Source organism: Argiope bruennichi, chromosome 3 (assembly GCF_947563725.1).
Source record: "Argiope bruennichi chromosome 3, qqArgBrue1.1, whole genome shotgun sequence".
NCBI classification, from domain to species: domain Eukaryota; kingdom Metazoa; phylum Arthropoda; class Arachnida; order Araneae; family Araneidae; genus Argiope; species Argiope bruennichi.
In genome coordinates, this window is record NC_079153.1 from 63,025,671 (window position 1) to 63,045,960 (window position 20,290).

A 20,290-nucleotide genomic window follows, 5' to 3' on the forward strand; every position below is an offset into this window, starting at 1 on the left:
ACTGGAAAGTTGCTTTAAGAACATATTTCATTATCACTAACCAAATCCGAGTTCAATCAAAAGTATTGCGAGAAGATTTTAATTTTAAAGACAACACAACTTACCTTTTCAAATAAGTATTAAACTGTTAGAATAATATTACGAACAAAAGATGGCGCCTTGCCGTGCAGAATACAATTCTATAGTGCTTTAATGTTTTGGAGAAAGAATAGAGGCGGCGGCTAATATTTACTAATGGAGGGGGCAAGCGCAATTTGTTTAAATTAACTTCAAAATAGCTTTGAATTTTAATTAAAGCAAATTGAGTATTAATAATTTTTATGAGATTCTTGTGATTTAATTACATTGAGATCTGATTCTGAAAAAAGAATGGTTATATTTCCTTTTAGATTTTAGTATATAGCTCGAAATACCGGCTGTAGCAATTTAAAACTGTTGTAATTTAATTTTGGAAATGCTTAATTGGACTTTAACGAGGAATACGTTTTTAAATTACTTTGAATTTGGTTCGAATTTCACAAAATTCTTAATCTTCTGGATTTTTTAAAAATACTTATAAAATATTTCAATTACAACAAATATGAATTAATGAACAGAAATTTATAAACGCCTAATATGGAATAGATAACATTTGCAAAATATTACTTAATAAAATGAAATTACTAAATATAAAAAAAATTATAAAAACTTTCTTGATTAATTAATTTTTGGAAGTGAATAATGCTTTCACAATATATGGTTATGTAAAGAAACTTAATGCATTAGAGACTGTCGAAGGAAGAGAAAAGACGACTTTGTACATGTCCAGCCATGAAAATAGGAGCACAAAAACAAGAAAAACTTTAAACTAATATATATTTAAAATTTGCAATGTGATTTTATCATAAGTTTTTTTTTTCTTTTTTTACTTGAGTGGAAATTTTGCAATTTCATTAAAATACATGACTATAGAAAGGAAATATCTGGTAAAAATCTCAAATCGAATGATTTTTTCGAAAAATTCAACTAATTCTAAAGAAAAAGTATATCTTGTTGAAAAATATTACAAATATTTTTCTACTTGAATTTCCGGAACGAAAATACATTTTAATAAGTATTACTTTACATCTTCTAATTATTTCTGAAAGATCGTTATTCAGAAGGAAGTAACGTTAACTTATTTTACCGAATCCTATTATTCTCCATCACTTCTCCACAAGATCAAAACGGCTCCGATTTTAAATGAAGTTCTCTTCGTTTCAGCTCATTTAGAATCAGTACATTTTCAATTCGATTCTTGATATATAAGAATAGATTCACCCATTTCGTTCATAGCGCCCATTTTCCTATAGATGGGGATAAAAATATTGAAAATTGAACACAAATAGCATGTAAGTGGGAATCTAAAGAATTTTATCAATGCGATTAAATTATGAATGCTGCATCTGATCTGTATCGTCAAAACTACCGAAGGATATTACCTCAATTACCATGATTCATTATGTCTTCCAACCAAACTTAAACTATAAATAAGATACTTACATAATTTTTCAAAAGCAGTTTTGAATTTCATATCATAATTCTAAAATTCCCTACTGAAAAATTGATCCTACTTTTCTGTTTACGTCGTACTAGAGTTGAAAACTAAATATTTATAATTTGTAATTAAAATGAAAAGGCACGGCTAATTAAATATTTTTATCTTTATATATCTTTTAGAATAGAAAAACTTTTGAATGACTCATGCCTCTTAACTATGGACTCTTTATTTAATACTAATAAAACTGATAAAACAGTAATTACTGACAACCATGCCGTATACAAGATCCGAATCTAATAAGTGAATATTCCAGCTAAATAGTAATATTCGCACAATAAGTGACACAGTTTCAAAATAAAATATAAAATAAACACATTAGTGTGTCAGTTTATCGACTAGGTTTGGAGAAAATACTTGATATGAATAGAATTTTTTAACACAATTTTTTATCAATTTCTTCAAAATTTTTGGAAAAAAAAACTATATCAGATTCAGATTAAGGAGAGAAATTTCTTTAATTCTCTTATTGGAGTCTTTTTTTTTTCATAATTTCTTAGTTCTTCTAACTTAATTAAAAAAAAATTATAAAGGATGAATTTAAGCGATGTTTTACAGATATCAATGTAAAGTTTCTTTCAAGGTCGGAGCGTTGTTTTAAAATTCATCTTCATCCATATTATGATTCTGTTGCATTTCATGTAATGCACATTTGATTTAGACTTTCTTTTCACTTATTTGCTTTGAATCTGTCGATGGAAGATCCCGCGAAATTTCATTAAAGAAAAGTAATGTTTTGGCCTTGCTTGTTAGATCAATAACCTCGACCCTTCCGCAGGTATTCATATTGCATACTAACAGTTATTTTGATAGAAGCATGAAATTCTAATTATTTTCAACATAGAATTTAAAATTCATAGTTCTTATCAAATTTTTTCGTTGGGATTTCTTTAGAAAATTATGTTTAATGATTTACACATTTGCAAATGGTTCATTATTATAAAATGCAACGCTTTCTCTGATTGGTTGATGGTATTAAGCATCAAAGATGGCGAATCGTTATTTTTGTTGTTTGAAAATTACCACTGTTAAAATGTAATAGAATACTGACAATCAAGTGAAACACGATATTCAACAGAATTCTGTAAAGTTCTGATTGAAAATTTCTCACAGCAGGAATATATTCAGGAAGACCTCCAGTACCGCGTATTACCCGCCAATCGGATAAAAGCTCTTAACCGTTAGCTTTGTCCAGGAACGCTATGGATTACAGCGGAACTCCGTCATTCTGCGTGTTGAATTGTGTCCGTCTATGAAAGTTTTGTTTGAAAGGTAACTGTATTTACGTGCAAATTGTTATAGATTCCACAATTGTTTGCATATTTCTGACATATAGTGCTAGATATGAGTAAATTATTGCAGAAACTGGATCGACGTTGTCACTCATTGGTCACGTGACCATTCAAAGCCTATAGCAATAATGGCGGCTGTAAATATTTTCATTTTAAGGACTTAGCGCTAATTGATTGCATGCTTGTTGTGTATTTTTTTGTGTCAAAAACATGAAAAAATGATGTTCCGAATACAATATATATAAATATTGCTTCCAAATGTCTGGAAGAGGCAGGAGAGGTCGTGGCCGACCGCCAAAAAGAGCAGCCATTTCTCATAGAGTTAATTTACTAAAAAAACCTCGATATTTATACGCTGGTTCAGGTAATCATGGTTCTCGTATATCAACAAAACCAGGTGAAAGTAGTCCCTCACGTAGGGGATCCCACGTGCATTATCGAGGCCGTTTACGTGAAAAATCGAATAGAGGCCGCAATTTTTTCTCAAATATATTGGACTATGAAGGAGAAGATGAAATAGATGAAAATTTTTCTAGTGATGACAGTGAGTATAATCGTGAAGAAGATGTGGAGGAGGAAGGAAATGAATCGGATGTCAGTTTTCCGGAATCGGACGAATTAAGTGTTTATTCACAAAGTAGTTTTAGCACAATATCCAGCACAACACCTGCCAAAAGAAAGTGGTGTAAAAGAGCAACAACACCAGTATTTTTGCAAGAGCGAGACTATCCAATTTTGACTCTTCCTAAATCTAGTGATGATTTATTATTACCTAGGGAATATCTTATGCAAGCATTGGGTGTGTATGAAGTTCTTAGGCATTTTCGAAATATTTTAAGACTCACTCCATTTTTATTTGAAGATTTTTGTGCCTCACTTTCATCAACAGATCAGACTGCTTTACTTTCTGACATTCATATTATGCTTTTGAAAGCTATTCTACGAGAAGAAGAGGCCCAAGGAACAATGTTCGCTCCCTTAGATATGAGAGACACAGTAAATATTCATTTTTATTTAATAGATAGCATGACGTGGCCAGCAGTTCTTCGTATGTATTTGCAAAGTGATCCAGACTACAAAGATGTGTTAAGTGTCATGAAAAATTGTGAATATCCATTTACATCTATTGAAAGTCGACTAACTGTTTTAGAATTTTTATGTGATAATTTTCTCACCACGTCGCCTGCTAGGGATGATTTAATCAGTGAAGGCATGATTTATCATGATGACCATTGTCGAGCTTGTCACAAACTTGGAGACCTATTGTGTTGTGAAACATGTCCTGCTGTCTATCATCTAGCGTGCCTTGATCCACCTTTGCAAGAAGTTCCAACTGAAGACTGGACGTGTGCGATTTGTAAAGCAAATCAAGTAAGTAATTTTTCACTTAAACATTTTCATTTTTTATTACAATTTTCAAATATATTTCGATTAATCTTAAGAGGGCCAAGCCCTAAAATAAAACACTGTAAGAGGAAAGGAATTATTGCATTACATAAGTACTTTAAAGCACTCGTAAAATCCATTTCTTATCGGTTATATATTGTTACATATAATCAGTATTTAGTTTTCCTAAGTATTCTGTAAAGATTGCTTTCAAGACATATTTTTACATTTTTTTTTATTGTGCTAAATATTTTAGTATGCATAAAATGAAAAAAAAAAAGTTGTTATAAGTTATGAAAGCGGCTTTTACTAAATTTTTATCTGCGGACGACTACTCTTTAGAATTTTATATTTCTAAAGAGTGGTTGTTTAGAACTATATGTTGTTAAAAAGTAGCTCCCTGATCGATATAAGTTTTACAATTTAAAATTCTTTATTTATTTTTGCCATTCTTTATGTTCTTGTCTTTAGTATTTATACTTGTCTATGCAGTATTCTTTTTTTTCCACCTTGTACTACAAGTTCTCAAAATTTTTTATGCAACTAAATTTTTGCATAAAATTTTTTTCTTCTTTTTACTTAACATAGCTTAAGAAAAATAGATTAAATTATCCTTTCTGATTATTAGTCATATGTTATCTGCCTTCTTTTATACTTATAATTGTTTCATATGAAACACTTTGAATTTACAATATACTTTTCAATGTGTGCATGAATTCTTTATAAAATATTTATTTTTTTAATTTCTTTCCAAGAAAAAAAAACCCTTTAAAAATGCTTTAATAGTAAGATGTAGATATGAATTGGTCATTATGCGTACCAAATGTTTTATTTAAAACAAAAGGATCACATAGGAAGAGAAACTTTGCATGTTTTGAGGCAGTTTTAGAATTTAAAAGAATTATATTTGTAATTCTAAGCTGTTAATTAGTCAAATATTAAAAGTGTTTATGACAAAATTTAAGCACGAGTGTGAAATATGTGTAGCTGAAATGTTAGGACATTCTTTTCTTTTTTCCCAGTTAACATTCTAAACCTAATGGATATCTAAACTTGTATATATATATATATATATATATATATATATATATATATATATATATATATATATATACATACAACATTCAGGTTCGAAGTGTTAAACTATTTTAATTTGTAAGTTTTAATCTAAAGATGTAAATTATTAATATATATATTTTAGCACATTGATTATATTAATGAGAGAGATTAACTTTCAGAGGTTGAAATTCTTTCTTCAGAAATTGATGCTGTGTAACTGAAATTTGTTGCAATTTTCCTGATTCAGATTTGCAATTTTGGCAGTATTATATTATTAATGCAACTGTATGCAATAATTAATTCCTTAAAAAAATTACAAAATATTTTGTGGCTTATTGCAGCCATTTGCATGTCAATGATAAAATGCTAAAGATTGTATACTGTGCGATATTTCTATAATCAAAATTTGATTGTGTTTGTGGATGATATATAGTTAATATACTGCTGTAATTACTTGATTTGGTCTTAATACATTCTTAGAAAAAGAAAACAATTAAAAAATATTCTTGCTGTTCTAAAGATAAATATTCTTGATTTTCTACCATTGTTAATGGCCTGATTTGTCAAAAAGTCATTTTTTTTTTTTATCGCCTTCTTTTCTTCAATTCTTTTTTTTCTTTCAAATGGACATTAGTTTATAAATTTCTTTGTAAATCAAATCATTTGATTAAAAAATAAATACATGGATGCTTAAGGGTAGTTGTAAATATTTTGAACACTGCAAGGCATTCGTGTTTCATCGCACTATTCTTATTCTAAATGAGAATGATTACACTAAATGAGTGTAATCAATCACTTCAAAAGTGAGATTTACATTTTTTCACTAAATCCTCAAAATCAGCTGTGCTTAAAATGATATGGATTTTAAATGCATTGCCTGGTTTTAAAAGTTATTTCTTTTGAATATTTATTTATTTTTTGAAAAATCTATATAAATTTGTCTATTAAGTTTTAGAGATGAAGCCGAAAGTTAAAAGTTATGTAAGCTTTAAAAAAATACATTAAATCCTTTAATATAACATTTAAATATTCCCCTGCATTGAATGTGCTTAAACTTTGCTAGTGTATGATTTGTTGAAGTTTAGTGTTTTGAATGAGATCTACTGATATGCGTTATTAAAATTTCTTAAAGATTTTTATCTGTAACAGTTAAATCCAAATCTTAAAATTTGATTGATAAAAATAATCTTTAATGCAAACTAGCATAGTACATATAAATACTAAAATACAAATGAAGTATCTTTAGTTTTGAATGCAGTTATATATGGAGGAAACGGTTCTCATTTTATTAATTTTTAGATTCATGGTTGAAAATTGTATTGTGTGTTTGTCTTTTGAAATTAAATTGACTTCAATTCATTGTATATTAAATTACTTAATAAAATTGATTAATTAATAAAAATGTAATTATTAATTTTAGAAAGATAATTCATTAAATTTTATTTTGAAGTTATTAGAATTTTATTTGAAATCCTTATTACATTCAACTAATGTGTTCTGCTAATTTATACCCACCCTCCAACTTTTCTTTTTGTAGATAATTTATATACATTAAAATTCAGGAATATAAAAGTTGTGAATTATATTTTTAACAATTATTATCAAATATACCAAACCTCAAAAATAATATTTATTTATTTTTATATCTTTAAAGAAAGAGAAGAATGTACCAATTTTCGAATGTGCTTGTATTAAAATTTATGAAAACTTTTCCTGTAAGCAAACAATATTTTCTAGTTTAATTTTTGTTAAATTAAAAATTATATTCTGAACCCTGTTGGTAATTTCTTGAATGAATAATTTAAGGGAAAATTTGTTGTATTAACTTAAAAAACTTTAGGTAGACTTGTTTCTTCATAGTTTTATTACCGTTTAACAGAATGTGATGAAATGTATACCTATGTTATTGTCAAATAAGAAATATTGAAAGATTGTTTCCTTCCCATTATAAAACTCGGGATGCTCGTCTCTCTTGACATAAAAGTGTTATGCACTGAATCATTATTGTAAATGATAAAAATTTGTGTAATATTTTCATAATTCTATAGATAGATCTATAACATTCAATCAGTAATTGACTTTTCATGATTCAAATTAATTTAATTAGTTTTTTCATGAACCAAATGGTTCATGTTTGTTCGATCATCGGAACTATAATGAGCAATTGTCAATCTCTTTTTTTGATAATGGAATCTCGTGGAACAGAAATAGAAGTGATTATTAAACTGTTTTATTTCTTTGGTTACCATTATTGTTGTTTATATTGGTTAATAATTATATTTCCTTCCATGGATTTGAAATCTAATTCAAAAATTTCCACCTTGAATTGCTGTTTTCATTTAATTTCTTTTAGAAAGTTGTGTATATTATTAAACTTTTAGTTATTTAAAAAATTACAATCATCTACTTGATCATCTATATACTATACTAATCATCTACGATCTGTATCTACTTGAGTGTTTTGTTGTAATACAGTAAATAAAAACCAAGTTATTACCATGTTAAAAGGCATTGTTGCTGAAAGTAAATATGTGTGTAACAATTAATATGTTAAACTTTAAAATTTCTTTTTTATCTCTTATAACTAGCATACCTTATGAGCATAAAATTCCCAAGCACAATGTTACAATATCTTGTGCTAATAGGGCCATGCTTTATAAAAGTATATAAAGTTAATCACAAAATAAAAAAGTTTGACCAATAATTTAGCATGACATTAATGAATATTGTGAAAATTATTTTTAAAATGCTATAATAAAGGATGTAACTGCAAATCTTAAAATTCCGGTTTCTTCTAAACATAATCTCCATGTTCGAAATCACTAAATTACCTTTGTATTTTAAATGATATATATATATATATTTTAAAATTAGGTTCCTGGGGTTACTGATTGTATTTCTGAAATAGAGAAAAATATGCTATTGAGTCGTCAAGAGTGTCTTGGTCTTGATCGCCATGGTCGAAAATATTGGTTCCTTTGTCGGAGAATTATTGTGTAAGTATTTAAATCAGCTGTTTAAAGTTTTGTTATGTAGGTATTGCAAAGTAATATTAGTTATCCATGAAGTTCAGTTGTTATAAAAATAACATAATAAATCATGAAATTTTAAAACTGTGTGTGTGTGTGTGTGTGTGTGTAGGGGAGGTGGGAGAATCTTGTAGAATATTGTCTATCAAACAAAGGAATAATTTTATTGAGATTTTATAAAACCTATTATGGTGTGAATATTGTTACAGCCTGTCTCTGATTTCCAAATGAGATAGTGCTTGAGCAAAAAGTCCAAGGCTAAGATGTTCGATTCTGGTGATCGTGGGAATTAAAGGACTTTTCTATTTAACCATCTCAATATTGACTATCTGAATCCCTAATTTATGGACAGCTTTTCAGCGTATAAATAAGCACATGTCATCTTTATTAATAAAGCTTCCTTTTTTTTTTTTTTTTTTTGATGATGAATGAATTTTAAAATTCTATGAATACTAACTGAAAGTATTGTGAAAAATGGTAAACATCACATTTAATTTTTTGTATAAATGTTTCCATCTTGTATCTCTGTTACTGCTTGCAATGTTTCTATAAAGATATTTTCATTCTTGCCAATACTAAGACTGATTAATTAATTTGAAAAAGTCTGTTTATTATTAATTCATTTGAAAAAGACAGCCATTTGCTGAGCACATACGAAATGGAAATTATAAGACTGATATGGAATTTTAAATTTTGATTTGCTTTTTATCTCATCCCCATCTAGTTTTTGATTTCCTGAGTTAATCTTATTTATTTTTAATTAAAGTGGATTTTTTTTGTCTATGCATGTTTTTTTATTAAATTGAAACATTTTCTTTATATTTTTATAAATTTGATTTATCTCTAAAACCTGTGTATGTGAAATTTAATTGAAATCATTTCCTCTCCTTACTGTTATACATGAAATAATAGTATATTTAATGAATGCTTATAATTGTATTCAGAAAAATAAAATACCCAGTTTCTTTTTATTTATTGCCTAGAATATAGCAACAAAAAATTCGTTTGTTAAAAGGAGAAATGATATTGTTCACTTTGCTACGCGCTCTCTAATTTAAAGTCACCAAATTAAGGACTCAAGTGAAATAAAACATGCACACACATATATGCAAAATATTCTTGCTATTAAACAAAAAATAAATTTATTAAAAATAATTATTAAACAAAAAAAAAGCATTTTTTTTCCCCCCTCCCCAATATATATATATATTTGAGCATTAATTTCTGCTCATTTTTCAGTCATCAGTTTCATTCTTCCCATTTGGAATAAATTAATTTGCAAAGCTGCTTTGCACTTTTTGGACTTTTTTTTTTCTTTTGAACTTTTTCAGCTTTTCTAAACCTTTACTATACCTCAGACATTTTAATTTTGCTTACAGAAGCAAATTTCTTCAAATTAGAAAATTTAAGAAAATACACAGTTCTTAGACCAAATAAAGAATCTGCTTTCAAGTTTTCAACATTCATATCCTTGTTGATACTCAGTCCACTTTCTACAGCTGCATTGCCATTTCTCAATACAAGAATTATATTTACGATGTCCCCAAAATCAAAAAAATCTTTGAGCTTCAAAGCATAGAATAAAAAAATCATCAAATTTCTTTTTAAACTGATTTCTAAACTAACTGACTAAATTTCTAACTGACTTTCTTTCTAACTGACTAAATTTCTTGATTTATACTGTTCTTTGTATTCTTTTTTTAGTTTTTGCTGGAAAATTTCAAACTGGATCTTAACACATTCTGAACATGCAGAGAAAATTTGTATTTTGGAATTAAAAAGTTGAAGAAAAGAACTATTCACTTTTCACATAATACTATATCGTTTTTCAATAAATATGGATTTTAATGAACTTTTAAAGCAGTGAAATTTTTGGATTTGTATTCATATATTGTAGCATTCTTTACAAATATAAAACACTGCTAAAAAGTTTTTTTTTTTTTTCATTAGTTTCAGCAGTTTTATTAGCATTTATCTGGCTTATATTCACTGTTCTAAATCAGTACTTTTCCCACAGTCTTGGAAATAAGACTTATTAATGTTGAAGAAATGGAAAGATAGTTTAAAAGGCATGCCCCTTCAAATGGTGTTCAAAGGTTTAACAAATGGTGTTTTTTGGTGGGCTATGGCTATGATCTTTTATCCTTGCAATGTGTAAAGAGATAGCATTCTTTTAGATGAAAAAATTTAAGTAATGTAAAATTTTCTTTATTTTCCCAGTATCAAGACAACTCTTGTTTGTAATCTCTCATTCTTCTTTTCATGCATTTTTAAAGTGAATAAACATGTAGAAACTACAATAATGTCTCGTTTATAATTTTTTTTTTTTCATGTTATTTCATCAGTCCCAAAGAATGCAAGCTATTATAGGAATGGGTTTTTATAGAACTGTGGATCATTATTATTATTTTATAAAAATTATTTCATTACATTTATGATATATATATATATTGTATATTTAATTGGGTTTCTTTGGAATACTGTTATTGATATTTTTAAAAAAAAAATTGGTAAAGTTTTGAAAAATTTGTAGTTTTTACAATTAGTAATTGTGATTGTTTGTTTTCATATACTTGTTTAAAACCTGGTTTTCTTCATGGTAAATATATTTTTTCCATTGCAGCGAAGGGGAAGATGCATCTTATTACTACACAACTAAATTGCAATTTCAAGAACTAATGGAAACTTTAGATGCAAATGATTTAGAATATGATGTATACAGAGTTTTAGAAGATATGAAAGAAGAAATTATTAGACAAATGGATATAACAGAAAAGCTTACTAACAGTGCAAAGGGAAATAAGAAGTCATATCTAGAAGTGGAAAATGGTAAGTATCTATCAGAATATTCTTTATATTCTTTGAAATAAGAATATATTGATTGGAGAAAAATTGATGCACTTCTTTAATCATTCAATACAATCCAAACTTTTTGTAAAACCAATTTATTTATACTTATATTAGAATTGATGGAGTATGAGAAGTGAAAAAAGATTATTTTTTAAATTTCTTTTAATAATCAGATAATACGTCCAGTCTCCATTGTTAAAATTTAAAAAATATATATATTAATTTTATATTTAGTTTAAATTAGCAGTTTCTGTTCAAAACTTGCCTTTTATATGTTTTAATTTTTATTTTAAAATGTTTCAGAATTATAAAAAATTTTTATAGGCTCAGAGAATTATAACATAATTTTAAAAAATTCTTCCAGCAAATTCATTTTAGTTAATAAAGGACTATTTTAAAGAATAATCAAGAAATTTTTTTTGAATTCAATAAACATTTAATTTTGTACCTTATATGGTACAATTTAATTACTTAAAGTAGTTAAATTGTAACAGGTAAGGTATAAAATAAAAGCTCGTAAGGTATAAATAATATATAAAACTTTTCTTATTTATAATTCTCTGTTCTAATCCATGTTTAGTACGAAAGAAATATAAATGGTATTGCATCGCTTTTATTTTTGAATAACATTTTATTTATCAGTAGGCATGCATTTTAAAATGACAGTTAATATTTACTTGCTGCATTATACATAATTCTACCTCCTGCTGCTGCAGTTGAAATATTTACTGTTGATTTTGCATTTGAAATTCAATTATTTTATTGATATGATCAAATTTCATAAGGATTTTTATTAGATCATTGAATTTTAAACATGTTAGAGAGAAAATTTCAAGTATAGTTATAGCCTTTAGTATGAATTCATATCTGTTTTGCTTTCATTTAACTACTTTTTTCTTTTGGTTTGTATTGTAGCTGCTCTAGCAAAGATACAGAGTGAAAGAGCAATTCAAAAGGCAAAAGAAGAAGAAGAAAGGCGACGTGAGGCTGAACGAATTGCAGCAATGATGACATCTAATGTAAGAACAAAATTTATGCTATTCTTTGAGGGGGGAGAATGCGATTTATGTAATCTGTTAGTAGATTTTGATGTTTATTGTGATTAATTGATGATAGTTTTAAAATATATTGTCCAAAAAATTGTTTTTTTTTTTTTATCCATCAGACATTTGGTGTCCAGAATGTATCCTTACTCTTCAAACAAATAATTAAAAGTAAACGATGATATATGCTTAGTTATATGCTCCATAAAAATATATCAAAGTTATTTAGATAAAGTTTTAAACTAAATAGTACTATCCCATTGTTTTGCAACATACAGCTCCACCACATGAACAAACGCAAATTGTAGTTTTGTTTTTCGAATCCAAATCTGCAAGGTAGAGCATAAATTGTGTTCTATTTACAATGGAAATTTCTCATCAGGAATCTCCAATTTATGAATAGTGTAAAAGATTTATGATGATAGGTAGTGTATTGCCAAATCAAAATCTGGTAGACCAGCAAGAACTTCGATGACATTGAAGGCAAGAACTTTTTTAATCATAGACCTTGTGATCTGCAGTGTGATCCAGCAGTTACAGATTCTAAGATCAACTGTGCATGATATAAAACATTAAAAAAAAATTTTTTTTTAATTAACTTAAATTGTTTGATGATAAGTCTGGATGTAGAATGTATGTAGACAAATGATGCCAAAAAATGGAGAATGATGGGAAATTTTATACAGTCTAATGTTTTCAGTTAAAACAATGTTTCACATATCAAATATTATTAAATCAATTTTATGCGTGAATAAAGGGATTTGTAAATTTTTCTACTGTACTGAAATGAACAAGAAATAGCTTTAAAATAAATGTGTTGTAGTTTACTGCATGATCAAATTGCATTGTTTTCTTCCTCCCCCCCCCCCCCTGAAATAACTCCCTATTCTGACAATTGTTTTATATGCTAAAAATGTTTTCATTTTCTCAAATAGAGGAACTGCAACTCAATATTTGTTTTCAGAAACATGGAATACTGCCATACTAGAATTCGGAAATGTAAAATGTTTTAAATGAAAAATTACCCATGAAAAAAAAAAGAGGTCTTATAGCATGGCATAACAACTCTGGGATTCTTTTTATAGGGATTGTTTATCAATCTCTACTTTGTGACACTGATTTACTGAAAAGTCAAATTACATTGGCCATCTAGGCTGTTGATTTTGCATTGCCTCATAATATGACTCACTATTTTATATAGACTTGATATGCTATGTTTGATTAATGGCTCGTTTAAATCATACAATCATACAATACTCATTTAAATCATACAATAAAACGGTGCAAAAAAAAAAGGCCCTTGTTTTATCTTAATGGAACATAGAAAACTACAAGTGTATATCATTGTTTATTTTTAATTTTTTAAAAAGCATAAAAATAATTTTAAATAAATCTATTGTGTGAATTAATTTTATGACTTATTATTTTTTATATATATTTAATTATACATAATCTAAAAAAACATTTGATATTTCAGTTGACTGATGGATCTCTGAATGAAAATGATCAGTGGAATAACAACAATTTTCCTAATTCACATCATATGGATGGATCATTTGAAGATCAAGGTGAGGAACAAAATATTTGCTCTACATCAGTTGCAAGCACTACCACTTCTACCAAACCTGTCACAATTGGTAAAAAGGCATTTTCTGTTTTAGCTTTACAGTATTGCATATAAATAATGTTTTGCTAAATCTTATGCCTTGTAATCAATTGCTGCCTTTTTAAAATATTACTTTATTGATTTATGTAAATGATTTTTTTAAAATTAATATCATGTATTTGGCTTTTGATAATTTACTAAATTGTGTTTATTTATTTATTAACAGTTAAAGTTGGGAACAATGAAGAAAAGCACGAGACTGATGAGAATCCTGTTAAAATGAATAACCATGCTGAATTAAATTCAATAAGTGAAAATAATGCAGATGATAAGCCAAAAATAAAAAGTGAGGAAATTTCGGTTAAATCTGAAAATATGGAATGTGACGATAACAGTAGATCTAATGAAGCTAACATAAGTGCTGAAGGAGGCAGTGACATAAATGAAGAATCAAGTAATGCTGGATCAGAAAATAATGTTGATGATCCTCCTAAAGATAATGGTGAGAGTAGTGAAAAATCTGAGGAGTCTGATTCCAAAAAGGGTATTCATTTGAAGATATTTGCCAAAGGAGGGAAAGGGAATTTCATAAGGCTGGAGAAAAAGGAAGACGATGACAGTAAGTTATTATTTTTATAGTTACTGATTGAACCTCATTTTATCATTTTATATTTCGATGATAGTTGCAATAATTTTTATAGATGTGAAGGAATTGTTTGCATTAAGATTATTGGTACTTATGTATTAACCATATGCCAGCAGTAAATTGCAAATGAAAAAAAAATCATCAAAATGGTGCATTAGTCAGTTGAATATTTTCACAAAAACCTTATTATTTGAAAAAAGTAATTACATTCGATAAATGTAGGCTTGTTAAACTTTTTTGGTTTAACAAACCCATATTTAGTCCTTCAGTGCTTCAAAAATTATCTCGCAACCCCTTTTATATATAAAATATTTTTACACTAACTCATTGCATAAATCTGTTTGATAAAAAAACACATGGATATTCTTAATCATTAATAATGAAAAACAAAAGCCATATTGCAGTATTTTAATGAAATGGTCCAGATTATACTTCTTGTTTGTGTTAAAAAAATATTTGCAAAATTTTCCCAACTTTAATGTTTATGCCCACTTAAGTTGGAGTTAGTTTTTGAAATCTTACTTTTGTGATTTCAGAAAGATTAAACCATTTCATTGGTTGTTGTTGACAGCATGTTTATCTATGTCTCAGTAAGCATTTCATTTTTACCTCCTTGGGGGAGGATAATTCTTCATTGTTTAGTCTTTAATATTTTTTGTGGATTATGAAAATTTATTATTAAGAAACCTGTTTACAAAGCAAAAAAAGCATTAAGTGTTCTTATAAGAATGCTCCTGTTTATTTCAAATTCTTAAGTATTCTTATCATTAAATATTCTTAATTATAAATAGGTTGATATTCTTTTGCCATATTGTACCATATTTCGTGCAAATTAAGATGCTTTGTGGTAACTTGTATTATTGCAAGTAGTTTCAATTCTAAATGGAGTGAAATATGAATATTACAATATACTTCTTGCTCTGTAAATTGATGGGTTACTTGTAAAATTACATTTGCATTAAACTTTTGTGTATAAATTAGAATAAATTCATAATATTAAATGCTTTGTATTGTCATTGTTATATCTATGCTTTTTTGAGATTTTCTTCTTTATCTAATTATTTTTTATTGTATATCTCTTTCAGCTGACAGTCAAAAAGGTGGCATAGTTACCAGATCCAAAACGGGAGCTTTAACGCCTCGGACTTTCTCAAATGAAAATAAACCTGTTGGAAATTTTGTTAAAACTCGAAAAAATGGCGAGGAATCTATTATAATTGTGAGCAAAGATGGTGAAATCACACGAATGACTACTCGGTCAAAGAGTAGTAACTCAGCATCAACCGGACCAACTCTATATAAATTGGGAATGGATTCAACTGGAAAACCCTATTCTAATCAGTATACAACTAATACTCTAGCTCTTAATAAACATCAGCATGCAGAAGATAGAGACAAGAAACGGCATTTGTCTCATAAATTTAGCTTAACAGCTGCTAGTGAATTCAAATGGCAAGGTTCTACCTATGGGGATAGGGGGTTCACGGTAGCAACTTTGCGTCAAGCATTTTTACAACTTGAAAATAATATTCCTGCTTATTTGCTTCATGCTTATTGGACAATCCATCGAAGTAATTGGTTGAAAGCTGTTAATAAGTGTAGTGCTGCACCAGATTTTGCTTTTGCTCTGAATATTTTAGAAGCTTGTATGAAGCCTGTTCTATTTACGACTGTCTGGAATGATTCATTAGGTATGTTATTTTTTAATTCTGTTTAATGCTATAATTATTTAAGAAAATACTTAATAGTCCATACAAAATTGTAAATATCATGAAAAATTCTTATCGGAGGCTTCCCCTCACCTCATGATTTAACAAATTGTGTGTCCTGACTCACTGGTGGATTGTAAGTGAATTTTTGATGGGTTGCAATAAGATCTTAAATCTATATCTTTATACAATTTGCAAAAAATGTGATGTAGGTTTGAAATTTTTAGTAAGCCATGCATTAGATATGCTTTATATTAAAATTATATGGAATAATAAAAATTTGTTTCTACACAAGGAAAAAAAAAAAAAATCTTTTTAGCCAATAAAACCTCTACTGAAAAGAGCATGTATTTTTCATTGGGAAAAAATGAAGTGGGAAAGTGAAGTCACGATATTTAAAAAGTTTGTAAACCCTGGTCATAGTACAAAAATATCTCTATTTCAAATAAATAAACTCAAAAAGATCAGTAATACAAGTTTTTATTGACTTAAAATGTGCACACATATTTGCATGAAGTAATTTTATTATTTGTGACTACATAATATAAAAGAAATTCTTATAAAATGTTACTAAAAATTAGTGAGTTTCTTTTAGATCATATGCCAGTATTACTCAGCATTTGTCATTGCTTCAGATGTGAAATCTTGCAAAATTGAAAGTTTTTGAGGGAATATAATTTTAAATTTTTATGTGTAGGGTTTTAGAAATGGGATACTTTTCAGTTTCAGCGGTTCTTGACTGAGGTTAATCCCCCCCCCCTGACAAATTAAACCCAAAACTTGCACTCTCCAAAGAAATGGTGTTTCTGCATGTGCACCATAAGTAATCAAACTTGTAAACTGTGTTATTACTTTACCACAATTAATAAATTATTACTGGCATTGCACAATTTTTTTGTTCATTTTTACAGCATTTGTCCATATTTTTTTCACCCATAAGTATTCAAATAATTGCCCTTACTCAATCGCATGCCTCAAATAGTGGTAATTTCTTGTTGTTTTTCTAACAAATTTTTATAGTCATCAGAAAATTCTGAAATTTACAACTAATCATGCTACTGTTTGTACTTTTCAAGTAAATACATTTATATACCAATATTTTATATATGTATATTAACAAATAACTTTCTTTGTTTGCATATATATGATACATAATGTGAAGCGCATTCAATATTTTTTTGCATTCATAGGTCATGTACGATTACAGCGCACAACTGCAGTTGACCGTGAAGATCGAAAAAAACAAGAAAAACGTGAGAAACGAGAGGGGCCTGAAGAAGAAGTAGATAGAACTATGTGGGTGAAATATACACTAGGATTAAAACACCAAGTAAGAAGTTTATTTTCATTTCATTTCTTTTTCATTAATTAGAAATATGCTTGATTTATGTTTCCAGTTATTGCTGAAGCTATTGTCTTAATTCATTTTCCATAAGATGAAACTGGTATATATTACAATGCTGATTTTGTTTAATTTTTCTCTTTCTCCATTGGAAAATGTATATGCAGTTTATATCTGTTTTAATAACCTGAATGAGCAAAGCTTAATACATATGCTAGGTAAATAACGATCATATAATGAATTTTAATATCAAATGGTAAAATCTTTTGGGAAAGTTTAAAAACATGACACATTTATGGGAATTAAAATTTCTACTTGTGAACATATTCATTGATAAGAAAAAAATATGTAAAGTAATTTATTTCAAATCTAATTAATTAAAATACGTTTAATTACTCTTTGGAAAGTGTATATTCGTGTTGATCATTTCAAATATGTGCATTTGATATCATTTTGGACAGAATATATTAAATGAGTTAATATTTCCGATATAAACTCATTCATTTTTTTATATATTGTGTGCCAGTACATTATTAAAATTTTCTATTTTCTCTTTCTTATTTTCTAGGTTTGGAAACAAAAGGGAGAAGAATATCGTATAACAGGTCAGGGTGGATGGCGATATATCAGTTATACACGTACATACAAATTCAAGCCGTGCTCTGAACTTGGGCTACGTGCAGGTCCTCATAAAGTAGTTATCTCTGAAAAAGGTTGTGAACCTAGAATCATGGAGACAAAAGAATATTTAATGACTGTTACTGATATACCTGAAGATATCAAACCATTATTCAGTTTTGCTTCTGAGGTTGAGCTTAAGTCTGAACCATCAGAGGAAATGGATACTGATCAATTAGATGTAGAAACTGTTAAACAAGAGCCAATGGATGAGGATGATTCTGAGGAGAAAAAGCCAGTTTTTAAAAAGAAATATATACCTAAAAATGTTGGTGTCTTAACATCTTATAGATTAAATCCAGACTTGGATATTGATTTGATAAATGTCTCGGAAGCTCTTGTTGAGAAGGTTCGAGTCACTTATCCTAGAATACCAAAACCTAGTAAATTAGATGAGTATTTAGACATTCGATTAAAAACCATAGAAGCACAAGAGAATGCTACAGATCAAGGTGACAAGAAAAATCCTTCAAATTTAGTTAAAGTAGAAGTTAAATCCAACAATATCCCAACACAAAGTGTAAAACTGCTGGTAAAGAAAGGTGCAACTGCTACAGAAATTTCCAGAGCTATTGCTACCAAACTTGGTCGAAGGGATTTATTTAAACCTAAAATAACAAAGAGTTTATCTAATGGAGAAATTAGCGGTATTAGTGTTGAGGATACAAAATTGACTAGCACTTCACTTTTGAAATTTCCTAGGAGATGCTATTCGCCTCTTTGCAGAGCTGAAAATACACCACAAAAGCTTGGAGGGCAATGCAATTGTTATTCACCTTCCTGTCGTACCTTCCGTTCTGGTCAAGTAATAATAGTCCGTAAAGCTCCTGATCAGCCAAATACAAAATTTAATTTCATTAATGCTGCAGGTATCGATAAAAAGATTATACCTGCAAAAGATTCTACAAAAACAGAAACTGTTATCATTAAACAAATTTCCCATTGTGGATTGATGAATAGTGAATCAAAAGTTGTTAATAGTGCCACTTCCCATCCTCTTCAAACTGTTCCGAAAACAGAAGATGGAAATTCTAGTCCAGATGTCAAAGATGAAAGTGCGAGTGGTAAAGCAAAACCTAATTGTACAAATAAAGAACTTGGCACGAAAGGGAAAGCATTCCTGGGAAAAGTTAGGACTTCTAAAAAGTCTAAGAAGACTGGGAAAGGTGTTTTACCTCCATGTAATAAATTCAATACTCCTGCTGATATCAAAAGTATTCTTGTATTACCTCCTCATGAGTTAAGAAAACTATGTAGAAAAGGTGGATTGCGTGAAGCTGCTGGTTACAATTATAATGCTAAGAATAACCCTTACATTTGGCCATATGGTACATGTCCAAGACCCTCCTTTAAGTTGGCTTGGCAGTTTAGAACTCAAACTCTTACCACTATTCATGAAGCTGCTTTACAGCTTCGTGTAATCTGGTCCTGTATTCGCTGGGATGATGTACAAGCAAAACCACCGCCTAGTGGAACAAACACCATATCCACTGAAACTGAAGTGCAAACTGTCGAATTACTTCAACGAAGAGATGTTGGCATGTTTGGTCTCAGGTCTGAATATTTAGTAAGAAGAATCACTGTGCCTATTGACTTACCTTCCAAGCCACGAGGTAAGGCTACAACTTTTTTATATTTTTAATAAAATTAAAATGTATCTTGATTTTTTTTTTTTTTTTCCTTTTTAGTGTCAGTTGAAAGAAAGAGTTTGTCATAAAAGTAAAAATTCAATTAATAATTAACAAAAAAATGAATAATATTCGAAGAAAATGCGATTTTTTTTTTTTTTTATTATTATTTTATTAAACCAAGGAATTGAACAGTTTCTCTAATAAAATTTTCTTTGTATACAGGGTTCATATCATAATGAAAAGTGCTTAAATTTTAAAACCAAATTTAAGCACTTTATTAAAATATTAATTTTGAAAAAAAAAAAGTTTCTTTAAAAGTGCTAAATTTTCTAAAGAAGTGCGAAAAAGGTGTTTTGTTTCCCCACATGTTGAGTATGATAATTTGAGAGCATGATTATAGACTTGTTTACCAGATGAATCAAGAAACAAAGTCAAAAAAAAGG

General features: G+C 28.2%; 1 protein-coding gene across 3 annotated transcripts in view; it reads left to right on the forward strand.

The window, feature by feature from the left end:
* The first annotated feature begins 2,342 nt into the window (after positions 1-2,342).
* The window catches only part of LOC129962489 (nucleosome-remodeling factor subunit BPTF-like), a 43,322-nt gene continuing 25,374 nt past the window's right edge, over positions 2,343-20,290 (forward strand). The window contains exons 1-9 of one of the 3 annotated variants that reach the window (XM_056076225.1): positions 2,343-4,239; positions 8,188-8,309; positions 10,966-11,171; positions 12,108-12,211; positions 13,713-13,872; positions 14,068-14,460; positions 15,573-16,178; positions 17,387-17,526; positions 18,107-19,829. In XM_056076225.1, coding sequence (XP_055932200.1) covers positions 3,127-4,239; positions 8,188-8,309; positions 10,966-11,171; positions 12,108-12,211; positions 13,713-13,872; positions 14,068-14,460; positions 15,573-16,178; positions 17,387-17,526; positions 18,107-19,829 — 4,567 coding nt within the window. In that variant the 5' untranslated portion in view covers positions 2,343-3,126. The remainder of the gene's footprint in view (positions 4,240-8,187; positions 8,310-10,965; positions 11,172-12,107; positions 12,212-13,712; positions 13,873-14,067; positions 14,461-15,572; positions 16,179-17,386; positions 17,527-18,106; positions 19,830-20,290) is intronic. The other 2 variants (XM_056076227.1, XM_056076226.1) reach the window with 2 other exon arrangements.